At 34.3% G+C, this 14,236-nt stretch overlaps 1 protein-coding gene across 1 annotated transcript; it reads right to left on the reverse strand.

The window, feature by feature from the left end:
• Positions 1-4,310: 4,310 nt before the first annotated feature.
• LOC133306730 (phosphatidylinositol 4-kinase gamma 5-like) lies at positions 4,311-7,584 on the reverse strand. Its single transcript, XM_061507097.1, has 2 exons — positions 7,278-7,584; positions 4,311-6,965 (listed from the first exon to the last, which is right to left on the reverse strand). The coding sequence occupies exon 2, from the start codon at positions 6,770-6,772 to the stop codon at positions 4,841-4,843; it is 1,932 nt and encodes a 643-aa protein (XP_061363081.1). The 5' UTR covers positions 6,773-6,965; positions 7,278-7,584; the 3' UTR covers positions 4,311-4,840.
• Between the last annotated feature and the right edge of the window lie 6,652 nt (positions 7,585-14,236).

Here is a 14,236-nt window from a genome sequence, read left to right on the forward strand (position 1 = left end):
CCTTTATATTTTTTTGTTCACTCTCTCTTATCCTTTATCTATCTCTTTCTCTCACTTAAAATGACACAATCTTTTTTTTTTTTTTGGTGAAAAATAACACAATTTTACATCCTTTAAAATGATACACATTTTTTCCTTATTATTATTATTATTATTATTATTATTGTTATTATTATTATTATTATTATGTAAAGTGGTTTTATCCTGTACTTCAAATTGAGGAAAGAAAAATAGGGGTATTATATTGAAGGAAATCGAAATCATTTCATCAAATTTCATTTTATTCCATCTTAGTTTAAACAATTCAAACAATGCCAATTTCATTCTATTATTCTCCACTTCATTTCATCATTTTTCATCAATGCAATTATAGCCGTAGAGTTATAGGTATCATTTTAGATATTTTGCCCCCGTCTTAACAAATTTGAAGAAGTTAGTCGAGCTCATATAATAAATCTGCTCTAAAACTTCCAAGTTTCAAGGACTTATTATCAATCAGACCATCAAGGTTTGGTGAAGCAAAGGGAGAGAAGTATGCCTACCACTAGTAATGTCTAGCCTTTTAGGATGAAACAAAATGTTAAGGGACGCATCCATTTCACCAAAGACCACATTGACAACAATTAGGGTACCCAGTGGCCGGTGGGTCCTGACCTCATGGGCAATTGGGCAACTCGCAAAAATAACAAAAGCCATTGCTATGTGAGACAATGAATAAATTGTCACTGTTTATCTAAAATATTATCAGAATGTCACGCTTCACTCGTTATGTCACGTGACAAGTTAGGATTGGTCATGTAGTAGTACCTGATTGGCCACGTAACTAGCTGCGCAATGCGACTAGATTACGTGACCTGCCACCATCTGCCACGTGACCTAAAATGCTGGCTACGTGGCGTCTTTAATGAATTGAGTTAACAATCCTAAAAATAACTAATTCATTATCTTACGGTCAATATTTTAAATTAATATACACCAAATTAAACTAAAATTATTAACAAACATTAATTTAGTTTAACTTATTAACACTACTAAATTAATAAAATTTTAAATGCTACAAATAATTTAACTTAAAATAAATTAAGTTGAAATTAAATAACACTAATTTAACACTCCTAAATTTAATTACTTAACATTTACAAATAATTTAACTTAACATATTGCTAATTAAATAAAATAATTAACAATCCAAAAAATAAGTGATTAATAGTTATGATCAATTTAAATTAATATAGATTAAATTAAACTATTTCAATTAACAAACATAAAATATATTACATTAATTAACAACCCTTGATTAAATTAAGTAACGTAACAGTTCACAAATTTTTAACATAACACAAACTACATTAAATTATTTTAGTAACACCCCTAAAAATAACTAATTAATTATTCTAAAATAATTAAAAATTAATATACACTTAATTAAACTAAAATAATTAACATTAATTTAATTTAGTTTAATTCTTTAACACTACTCAATTATATTAAAAATTTTAACTGTTACAAACAATTTCAATTAACATAAATTAAATTAATGTAGTGCACAGCTAGTTACGTGGCCAACTAGGTGCTGCTATGTGGCTAATCCTAACTCGTCACGTGGCGTAGCGAGACTGATGACGTGACACTTTGATAAAGAATTTGTGAGATATGACATTCTGATAATATTTTAGGTAAACAGTTACAATTTGATATGTGACCTATTGTTTTGTTAGCCCTTATTTAGTTGTGTTTGTGGTTCAAGGAAGGAACTAAGGACAGATGATCAAAGATATATGTTAGGTTCTAATTTAATAGAGCCCTATATTAAGGGCTAAAAGCCTATATGATGTTAATACTGAACATCTTTTCAGCCATGAAACAGAGATACAAAAGTTATTATAATATGAAAGTAGCAGTTTCCCCCCATTGGAAAGAAAAACATAAATAGGAACTATGATAGTATACGCCAACTCATTGCCCATAATTGTAAGAAATAGTGCTTTACAACTCATCATGGAGATATTTTATGTTAAGAATAAAGTAGAATTCCCATTCCTGGAATTTTCAATTATATTTGCCGTGAACTTGAGCTTCAAGAGTTGCTACGTCAAAGATTTGTCAAACACAAGCATTTGGCTCCTCTTGACTCACCTTTTCCTAGTTCCCTCACCTATGATGTTGTTCTTTTCTGTGGCTCACATCAGAAAGTGCTTCTTAAACTCACTTCCTTACTCTAACTCACATGCATCTCAACACCTGTATACTTCTAACTTCCCCTTGTTCGCCCTCAAAAACTAACAAAAGTGAATAAATAATGGTTTTGAACCAGTGCTTCTAGTCTCAGAATGTTGATTACCAATTTCGTAGAGTTGAAACTTTTACAATCACTTTGCTTTGAGATGTTAATTAAGGGAACGACCAGACAAGTCCCAGTTTCACTCTTCCTCTTGTCTTTTGTCCCACTGATGTATCATTATATCTTGCAATGCAAACCATGAAAAGCTTTTCATTCGGAGACCCTCACTGGTCAAGCCTAAGGACAAGCAACAATAAAATATTACAGAAAACATGGTTACAGATTAGTATGCCACTTCATCAAAGTTACTTTCCAGATTCCACTTTCAGACCAAACTCTTAATAATACAACAGCTTAACTAATATTTCCAGCAGAAATCATGACCAAGTTATGGCCCGTAATGCCAACTATTATTAAACTAGGTAGATTATATAAGATGCAAAATCCTATTAGGCCCACAGGAAAAGTTGTTCGAACTAGATTATCAATAATCAAAGACTTTCACCATATCTCTACGTTTATCTATAGCTAACTCCAAAACAAAATTGATGACGACACGCAAAACTCCAGAGATAGTGTAGCACCCCTTTTAAAAAATCCACGTCTACAGAAACTAGATTAGATTATAATTGTTGGGGGATTTTGAAGCTTCTTATCTAAGAGAATGGTAGAATCATCTGCTCGTTTATACTGTATAATGTAAATTCTATTGACCTCCAATAATCGTTTAACATAATTATAGGATATGATATGTTACATCTATACCAATCTTTAGTCATTTTCAGTTCACTTTCACAGGGTATAAAAAAATTGTCATTGTAGTACAATAACAATGAAAAGGAAACAAGAGAGCAACTCTCTTCTTATCTCTTTTTCCTGTAGTAGAGAGAATTGAAGAGACAATAAATTGCATTAAACCCCTCGAGATGTTGAAAGGCCAATCTGTTAACTATTCTAGTCCAGTGGCTAATGGGACCATTCCATATGATGTTACATGGTTGCTAATATCTGTGTAGCTTCTGTTTCACAATCGGCAACCTTTGTTTTGTAGCACTTCAGCTTTGCTGTGTAATTTTCCTGCATAACCGTGACATAAGATAATATTTGTGTCCATTTCAAACCACAACATGGGAAATAATAGCATCATATTACATAAGAGAGTTATCTTATGTCATATATTTATAGGATTTCGTGTTAATTTTTTGTTTCTTTTTCTTTTTCTTTTTATATTATAAGCCCCACATATTTGTGTCACATTTTGCTCTAGCATGAAATTAGTAAACCCAAAATATCGAAAACAAAACTTGCTTTTTTGTTATCTTGCTCGCACCATAAAGAAATAAAAACGTTCAAATCGTTGCGACGGCACAAACTTGAATAAGAATTTAGATGACGGCCACTTGTGAAAGATGAAGCCGACTTCTGCAGTGCGACTCGTCGTTAATATGTCATATCGCCTATGTATATGAGTAAAATACTTCTTATAATGATCAACGATGTAGATAATTTTCCATTTTGAGCTAACTGTTGAGATTGAGTTAGGCCACTCAATTAATTTTAATATAATATCAGAAAGACTGATGTCCAATCTTCAAACTTCACCGGTACTCAACTGTGTCAAAAGTAAGTGTGGTGTGGCTGCTTTAGCAGGACTTGACAGCAGCATGGCACAGGCAACCAAAAAATCCCCGCTTTTTATCAAAGAAAACAAGTATCTTCAACGTGTTAACAGATAAAGAAGCGACTAAATGCATAAAACTTTTGAAGTTTGAGACATAAGTCGTCTAGAAATGATGATTTCTTAACCTATACTGAATAGCTTAGCACGATGTAGAAACATACTATGTATTATTGGAGATCAAACCAGCGTACATGTAGTCTATGCAAACTTAATAAATATTGATATTATCCTGTAAAAAACTATTGAATTGTTCGTAAACATATTAATATTACAGGAAAAATCAAACCATCAGCACTACTTTTAGAAAACGGATAATTGATTATTACAGTTCATCCCAATCAGTTGACAATTAACAGTAGAGCAAGCTGATTTTGCGAAACCCAGAAGCTCGAAACCATAGAGATATCCTTCCCAACTCGCAACCCATCGGTAATTAAACAATCCTTCAAAGTAATTCAGAGTGCAGAAAGAAATGTAATAACTTGAATTGGCATTCCAGCCAGAGAGCTATGGGGTTTCCCAGAAAATAAACTCGTGCGGAATCAAAATAAGGAAAAAAGAAGGTACACGTCATTCATCATATACAAAATTTTCATTTCACAATTTTATCCTACAAATTATTTATAAGACAAGTCAAAGAGAAGAGGAATGAAAAAGAGAAAGGGGAAAAAAAGGAAATGAAATCAAAATATCAAAATACAGACATCTAATCAAATCACCACTTACGTCAAGCATATTTACAACAGTTCTTCCAACCCTCGCTCCCAACTAAAGCACTCATACAAATCTCATAAACCAGAACTATCCTAACAATCCTTCATTCCCCGAAACCTATAAAGCCTTATTCTTCATCCTATAGTCATCTGTATTGCTCAACTTCAAAACTGGCACGAAGTACCAAGCCTCTGTCTCTGCCTCTGACCTAAGGTTATGGATTTCCTCTTGGCAAATGCCGGATACAGCAGCTCTCGAAACTTCTCCAGAAACAATGTCCATTCATCTTCAGTCATATCTGCGAGCCTCACAAAACTTATGCTTGCAGGAAGCTGATCATTGGCACTCCTATGACCAGACGATGAATTTACAAAATAGCCATTGTCCGCTTTTCCTCCTGAATATTTCCGGTGATACTGGTTTTTCTCGTCTAACACGGTATCTTTCAAAGACACAGAAAGATCTGAAATAGTTAGAATTTTTTCTTGTCCAGAAAAAGTAACAAATCCCTGAGGAGATTCTCCATCAGTTTCTCCCTCTTCCTCCTCACTGCACTCATCCAATTTGGAAAGAGGGCTGCGAGAATGCCCATTCCCAAGTGCAGGCTGAAAAGGTGCTCGGGTTAGAGGATCATCCATAGCCATCTTTGGAGTGATATCCGATCCAACTTCATCGTAATCTATATCAAACAGGACTTCATCATCTCCCAACTCGATTTTAGGAGACAGTTCCTCCCTCTCTACCAACATCTTCCTAGCCTCCAAACAAACAACCTCAAGTTCACTGGGTTCCTCCTCACCACCACGGAACTCCCTAGTCATCATCTCACCAATTTCAGCAAGACATAGACCAAAAGCAGCAGCCTCCTTGAGGAAAATGGTGCAGAGTACCAAGACTCTCAGACAAGCCTCTCGAATCATGGGCAGCTCCATTCTGAGCATCTCACAATCTCGAGCAGGGTCAAGATTACGAATGTAGGCAAGCTCATCCTCAGAAAATGGAATTGAAGCCTGAGGCCAATGAATCCACTCGAAGTAGGGATCCTCCAAAGTTTCTGGCAGGCAAAGCCCATGATCAATAGGAATTAACTCCACCTGACCAAAAGTCCCAATGCCATCATCAAGTTTTCTAACTAACAAGTTCCCAGCATGCCTATCTGTGTTAAGGATCCTAATGTCTAATATCCCTATCCGATGCACAGAAGCAACTGGGAAGCTAGATGTCCCATGATCACTGGCATCAAAATCATGAGGAATGAACTGCTGTAAAGATGCAATCTTGCTAACCAGCCTCTTCCTCGAGAAATTGTTACCACTGACCCCATCATTGACATTGAAGATCGAGTGAGTAATCTTAACCAAGGCAGTAGGAGGCACATTTGCAAATTGATCATAGTCAAGAAGATAAGCTGCAACTTCCCTGAACCCTGTCTCCCCTACCCGAACCGAACGTTTCAATCCTGGTTGTCCAAGAGCTTTACCAACAAAGCCTTTCGGGTTGTTTGGGGCAAAAGGCTCCTCATCTGTTGGTTTCACAATAGCAACACTATCACCCTTGCTATTCCGGAAATAGTATGCACCACCAAGCCCACTATGAACAGGAACCGGATCTATCCCCTTCTTAATTGCCTTCATAATGTCCTTGACCATATGTTTCACTCTATCAAGGCAACTCGATTGCCCTAAGATCTCAATAGGACCACTCTTGTCCCTTTGCTGCATATCCCTTCCGGTGGGGGACAGGCAAGGAGTGGATGAGCTTCTGTGCAAAAGATTCCTTGTGAGGAGAAGGGGGGAATCATTCCTAACGGCACTAAGGTCATTCTTCAAGACAATATCCCCAAAAGTTAGTGAACTCTCTTCTATGGGGACATTGAGTGCAAGATGCAACCTCCTCTTCACAGTATGTGCATTATCAGAACGATCCAAGTCCATGCCCAGTACACACCCCTTTTCGGTTTGCACAAAGACACGTCTCCTCCCCGTAGATTGTCTCCCTCCCATGCTCTGGTTCCCATGGTACTCCTTGCCAAGGGGGGCCCTTATCAATGCCACAGCCATCTGGGTCTGAACAGGACTGTCTAATTTCCGAGACATGAAAGGGCAACAGAGGCAGCAACGGAAGAAAGCTTCTTCTTCTTCCCTCCCCAGTAGTTGCCAACAAACTCCACAGCGAGTGGTGATTGTGCAAGACCAATGTATTCCACCCCAACGATCATTAATCAATCAGGAAACTAGGGATATGCTACATCAAAAACGCCATCATGCCCAGATGGCAAAACAACAAAATCTGCACAAAAATATAAAGGTTAAATCAAAATTCAAAGCGCGTAAAAACTCACCGCCACATTCAAGCTCGCATACATGAATCACACGGAAAGATGACTAGATTCATTCCACCTCAAAAAGTAAAAACAAATGCAAAAGTTAACTATGCTTCAGTTTTTCAACATTTACCGGCCATTATTACGACTAAACCTTGCATACACAGGAAATTAACAAGCATTAAAAAGAATAATGAATGAGGATTCTGATAAGAAACCTCCACAATAACTTGATCCAATCAATGATTCAATTACTTTACATAAAAAATAGAAAATACCTTCAAACAAGGGAATGAAATCGAACAGCGCTGATTGAGCTGAGCTTCGAATTCGAACTCGCTGCAATCTAAGCGAGATCTTAACGGGATGAGAAAACAAAACCCTTGGTCGGAAAAAAAAATGGGGTGGGTGTAAACCAAGGGGACCGAGTCCCAGGATGAGGCAACTCGTCCGAGTTGACTCGGAGGATTTCTTGTCCAAGCAGCAACAACAGCACTCAAAAAACTCGAACCTTCCTTCCCTCCCTATGTTCCTCTTTCTAGTCTTTATCTTCTTTGAATTTCTCGCAGCTGGTTCGCTCGCTCAGTTCTCGTTAACGCTTGGAACGTTCTTACTTTAACCCGTTTGCGTGGAGCCAGGTTAGGAAACTAACCATAGTTAGAACTTGACCACTTTCTCTCTCTCTCTATATCTATGCTCGGCGAGTGGAAGAGTCTAGATCTGGAATGAGGACCGTTAGATGGAGCTGCGTGATTAACTATGCAGATGAGGGAAGGATGACGTGGAGATAAGGAACTGGATGCTGACTGAGGGGTCAGGGTCACCACCAAAGCCAATACTGTCAGCGAATAAGGGAGGTTTTTTTTTTCCTATTTTCTGCAGTGATTTCCCATCGTCCATTCTTCCAATGCCAACGCGTTTTCGCCACGTGTACTTGTTTGATGTCAAAACCCTTCTACGATCAAGGATTCAAATAATATCAATGAATAATAATAGTAATAAGAGCATGAATGTTTCTGTATGGGTTCACTATTCTTTTTCTCCATTATGATAATATTAATATATTATAATTGTCTAATGAGACATAAATTTAAATTTTAAATTTATAAAAGAGTTGGGTCTATGTCTCTCAGACGTGATAGGGAAATATGTAGAACCTCCTTATATGATATTTCAGTTGTATGTGTCTTAGTAGTCGATACAATGAATAAAGCTTGTATGGGCTGTCTAGTACAAAACCAAAAAAAACAAAAAAAATGAAAAAATTTAATACTTTTATAATTTTTAAATAATGCGAAATGATTTTTTTAGTCGAATTTATTCCTAATTTAAAGTGACATAATTAAATATAATAAAAACCATTTTGAGTTATTTAAAAATTAAATTAATTACTTTATATTGCTTAAAAATAAAGAATTTTAAAAAAAATTAAATAATGAAAACCAAATTAAATATAAAGTAAAATTAAATGATTTAATCAAAAAGTTAAAAAATAGCTTTGTTTGTCTCTGTGGCTCTTACGCTTAGATCATGGATCTGCAAGATCGTACCGCTCTGATTGAATCAGAGAAGAGTTTCAACAAGATCCTGTTTGTTCGTTGATTCTTGAATCCTGTGACTCGCGACAAATTGAGAGGGTATTTGGTCAATCGGTCTTACTATTAACTTTGGTAAAAAAATAAAATAGAATAAAAAATTGATCATTCGGCCGAAAAAGACAAAAACAAAATCAGACGGTTCACCTGGACGAAGTCACTATCAAGCTAACTGTATTGCGGTATGCAGATAGGAATTGCATTTTCAGCATTGACTCCCTCCTGAATTGGCAAGCCCAAACTTTATCTTAAAATGGAGCACGATGTGATGATAATATCAAACACAAAAATGTCAGTTTAAGTGAATTTATTAAAATTTTAAGTATTTAATAATGTCTAAAAGAGAATAAATAAATAAATATTTAAATCTAACTCTGGCCCCTTCTACAAACACTTGGGTTTCTTTATTTAGTTTTGGGGTAGTAGGCCATGTTCCGCATTGATGAAAGTTTGCCTTTATTTATAGGGTTCCCCATTTGTAGTGTTGTTGTAATTTGTAAATGAGAAATTTTATAGCAATTACATTTATATTATGGATACTGATATTTAAAAAAAAAAAGTCAAAATCCGCATATATATCCTAATATTTTATGTGTTATTGTAATAAATTTCTTCTACAGAAATATTTGCTTTATTTATATCAGCATAAAATCATAAACTTAGAAAAGTAAACAGATACAGGTTTAGCCCAACAGTGGTACCCACCATAACCTTTCTGAACTGCAACTTGAGGTGGTGAGGTATCAATATTCTCAACTGTGGGCTGATCGAAACCATGTGTCGTGAGACTGGGAGTAATACGTAAAGGACAGTGTGACTGTTGGTTTTCTGCCTCATTTCTGCATAGTGCATTATAATATGAGTTTATTTAACATAAGAAATGAAAGTGAGAAAGCAAAGATCACACACAAAAACAACGGGAGGGGAAGAATATTAAATTACCTGTGAGGTTATCGTAGCACTGGTACACTGGAAGAACATAAAATTGGAATATTATATACACCTAGTTTTAGGATATCTTTATTTATAATAAGTGATTAATGAAATTCTTTCAAATATCAAATTAAGAATTTTGGCCAGGGTGTTATAGGAATGCAATTTCTTATAGGAATGCATTTTCTATACGCCTGTAGTATGTATGTTTTCCATTAAAAATGTGGTATTTGGATAAAAAATAATTTCTCTCTCTCCTGTATACATGTTATAGTCATTGTCAAGTTTTGATTGGTCCATTGTATTGAGTGCGACGGAAGTACCGTAATAATTTGGGAGTGTATCCTCTCAGAAGTGTTAATTAATATGACCATGTCATATGGGGCAATCATAACTATACAACTATACATGAATGAGTTAATGGTGATAAGAGAGAAAAGAAAAAAATATAAGAATTAAAAGTTACACAATCAACATCGTTAATTTAATTATTAATGGTTAAGATCATCTCACATGACATCATGTTAAATTATATATGAGAAGATCCATTTCCAATAATTTCGGTGTTATAACTATAAGAGAACCTAGTCAAGATATTAAAAATATAAAATATAAAATCTTTGTTGGAGTGTGTTCTTCCTTTAATGCTTGGTGATTAGGCATGCACTTTATTTATGGATGCATGACATAATATCTGAACACAATCACCTCAATAAGGGATTGTTTGGTGTGACGTATAAGGCATGATAGTATAAGTTTATGTTATACGTTATGACATTTTTAGTTGTTTGGTGTGAACTTCGTATAGTATAAGCTTATACAGCATAATCCTTTAATACATCAAAACGATGTATAACTTAATCCGGCCTAAGGATGAGGGATAAGGCCTGATAAGAGATTGATGTATTAACATCGTTGACCAATGTAATTCTCAAAAATTAATATATTATTTTAATATTAATCTATTAAAATAAAAATTAAATTTTTAATATATTAATTTTTAAAATATTGAATATTTTTATTTTTATAAAAATTAATTTATATTTTGGACACAATGATCAATAAATTTTTATAAAAATTATTATCATGCGACATTTTTTGAAGAATTATATAAATTCTTTATTAAAAGATATTTTCATTAAAAATATTTATTTTTATCATATATAGTATTATACAGTACATTACCTAATACTAGATGATATTATCTTATACAATATATTATTTTATACAATATTGTGCCAAACGCTGGATAGTATTAAAATTCAATCAGATCTTATACAAGCAGGCCTTATATTATCAGGTCTTATACTATCAGGCCTTATCCTATACTATGCACCAAGCATGCCCTAAATGTTGTTCATCTTATTATTGAAAAATACTATAGAAGAAGATAAAGAGTTTCCCCTCACCTAGAATAGAAATGTAACAAATATAGGCCAAACCACTTATAATAGAAAATTATATATATATATATATATATACACACACACATACAATGGCGGACGTAGGTTAGTGCAAGTGTGTGCAAGTGCACACACAAATTTTTTGAAAAACAAAAAGAATAAAATATATTTTGGATCATCAACAAAAATTATAGGATTCAATTTAATTTCTTAAAAAAAATTTGACTCGTGATCCCTTTAAATTTCAAAATAATCTCATGTTAGTCCTTTTGAGAGATTAATGTGGGTCTTTTTGAATTTCAGAGGATCATGATTTTGATTATCTGGATCTATTTTTGAATTCTGAAGTATCACGAGTAGATTTTTTTCCCGTAAGAGATTAAATTGAGGCCCGTAATTTTTGTTGATGACCTAAAATATTGTATTGTAACAGTTTAGTTGACTCTTGATTACTTTTTTTTATTAAATTAGTTTTTTTTATATATTCTTTTATATTTTAATATATTTAAAATTTTCTTTAAAATTTTTTCTTTATTTTTTTATTGTAAATGTGCAGACATTAAAAAAAATTTCTAAGTCCGCTATTTTATATATATATGAGATAGGATCTTTTGACACCGTTGATCTTTTTTGATCTAACAGCTCTCAGATGAGGTGTCAAATTTCAAATTTGATACCGATGTCAAAAAATCCTATCTTATATATATATATATATTGGATACAGAAAATCATATATATTTGAGGTAATCTCAAGTAGCAATTATAAGTCTTTTGAAAGCTGATTGCCCAAACCTAATTATGAATGAATATGTAGGAATGCTAGTTGGGCATTCAAATTATGGATCACCAGCAAGTATGATTGCATGTGAAAAAGTATAACACGTGGGGGGACCAAAAAAGTCATTAGATATTGATCAAGCTGGGAATCACCAAATTTTTTGTGTGTGTTGATGACTCTATTAGGTATGCGGATTTGTCAGTACCTTTGACATTAGAGAGGTGGAATGTATATCCATTGCCACATATTTGGCCATAGAGATTAGGCTTAGTTAGTATAATATCACTATCCAGTAATAGTTCTTGCCCATTATAATATCTAAAGACAGTTGCTAGAATTATCATTTTCAGTGGTTTCTTCATCTTATGTGTGCGGAGTAATAAATAAATTTAAGTAATTAAGGAGTTTTTATAATATTAAAAGTTTGAATTCATTATATATTAATAAAGGAAACCTCAAAAAGAATTAAGGTAGTGATTAATTGGGGAGAAGTAAAAATTTTCCTAGCCAAGTGCAGGTGGGAATGTGAAACTCCATGTTTGGTAGAAGCATTTTGGTTGTTTTTGACGTCAATCAGCTTTGTTTAGCATTTGAGAAAACTGGATAAAAGCACTGTTTGGAAGTCCTCTGAGAAGGTGGTATTTGCTGTGGAAAGCGGATAACTTGAAAAAGGTGATCATATTGAAGACAACTTTACCCCTCTTCCACTGGTCAATGACCTGGTCCTCATTGGTGATCTCTTCTAGCATTGATGGTGTTCGGCCTTTTGTTCCTTTTTTAAGGAGTCTCCCTAACAGATATGCAAACAGAGAGGAGACCTATATTGTGTCGATTCTAGCTTGTTTGTTTTCTTCTTTTATGGATGTAGACTTTAGTTTCGATCCCAATCAAAATCAGCATAGAGCACCAAGCAAGAGCCTCAATGATCACTGAAATTATCTGTCAATAGATCATATAACATCTTTAATTCTCAGAGTCAACATCTGACAAAAAAGGACTAACCAGAAGAAATAAAAGGTATTGTATGAAAAATGATAATGCAAACAAGTTGAATTTTTTACAGGACTAACCAGAAGAAATAAACAGGTTGAAAAAATACAGGGTTATTTCTTTTGGGGTTTCTTTTGTAATTTTATTAAATTTTCCCATCAATATTTTATCTTCAACCAAACACACATTCAATAATTTAACTCAATTTTCCTGGTAAAATTTTGTTCAACCAAACAACATTTTTTAAACTTTCCCATATAACTCACTTTCCCCGCAGATCTCCAGTAATTACATTTCCCTAGTAAAATAAAATTTCTCTCCAACCAAACACTACCTAAGGATATCTAAGCGAGTATTGAAAACTATCACGTCACAAAGATATTATTCTTAGTAAGACTACTCTGTTTCCGATCGGGAAAAAATTAATATATTGTTATTTAAATAAAAAATTGTAAATTTACAGTTGTTTTCAAAATATTTACACATGTATTACATAATGTCACGTCCAAATTGGACGTCACATGTCACGCCTCATTTAGGCGTGACACCCACATGGGTCACGCCTAAATAGGGCATGACATATGCTGCCCAATTTAGACGTGACACATGCAGCCATGCTTCCTCCCCATGACATGAATGGTTCAAAAAAAAAAATTATGTAAATTCCTACCACTCTATGCACTATTCATAACTTTATTTTTTTATTTTATTTGTTCTTCAATTTTAAAATGAGTTCATATTCTGATTATATTCGTGTTGTGTTATATTACAATGGTAGGAAGGTGGAAGGCCGATAATGTGTCATGTTTGAAGGTGAAAAAAGGTCGACACGTATCCAACGCAACGCAACCATTGACGAATTGCATCAGAGTATTCGTCAGAAGTTAAGTCTTCAAAGTAACCAATGTATCACTCAGATCACCACAAGGTTATGGCAATCTGATCAATACATTAGTTTGCAAGTGGTTGATGACGAAGACGTCGAGATGATAATGGAATAATTTTTCAACCAGTCAAGGAAAGATTTTCTGGAGTTGTATGTGGACATTGCCGAAGCAGAGGATGTGCACTTACCAGTGAGGTCAGTTGCTTTAAATTCTCCTTGTCTTGCATCAACGTTTGCCGCTCACGCTTATCCAATTGCTAACATTTCTGAGGGAGATGAAAATGATCCTACTTGGGTTATGCATGACGACGAAAATGATGATGATGATGAAAATATCGCAATGGAAGAACGTCTTCTAGCCGAGGATGCTAGTGCTTCTGAAGGAGATGAACGTGGTGATAGGGGCGCGACTCAAATCCCAATATACCATGAACCAGTGGAGTCTCAAATCCCGCAACTTAATGACGTGGGCTCCGCACAATTAGCAGGTCATCATCAAGGTAATTTACAGAATAACTCGTATGTGATTTAGGGTGTTTAAATAACGTATTAAGAAGTTTTAATTCCTATATGCAGGTGACAACGTTGTTATTCCTTTTTGGGAAGGAATTCCACATTACACACTTATTTGCAAACCAGGAATTTGCAACAA

The sequence above is a fragment of the Gastrolobium bilobum genome, unplaced genomic scaffold (genome assembly GCF_033153095.1).
Source record: "Gastrolobium bilobum isolate Gb01-03AN ecotype WA unplaced genomic scaffold, APGP_CSIRO_Gbil_v1 utg35077, whole genome shotgun sequence".
In the NCBI taxonomy this organism is placed as follows: domain Eukaryota; kingdom Viridiplantae; phylum Streptophyta; class Magnoliopsida; order Fabales; family Fabaceae; genus Gastrolobium; species Gastrolobium bilobum.

What these genes read in the sequence shown, in the direction of transcription:
- LOC133306730 (XM_061507097.1), bottom strand. Translation starts at nt 6,772, where the DNA reads ATGTCTCGGAAATTAGACAGTCCTGTTCAGACCCAGATGGCTGTGGCA.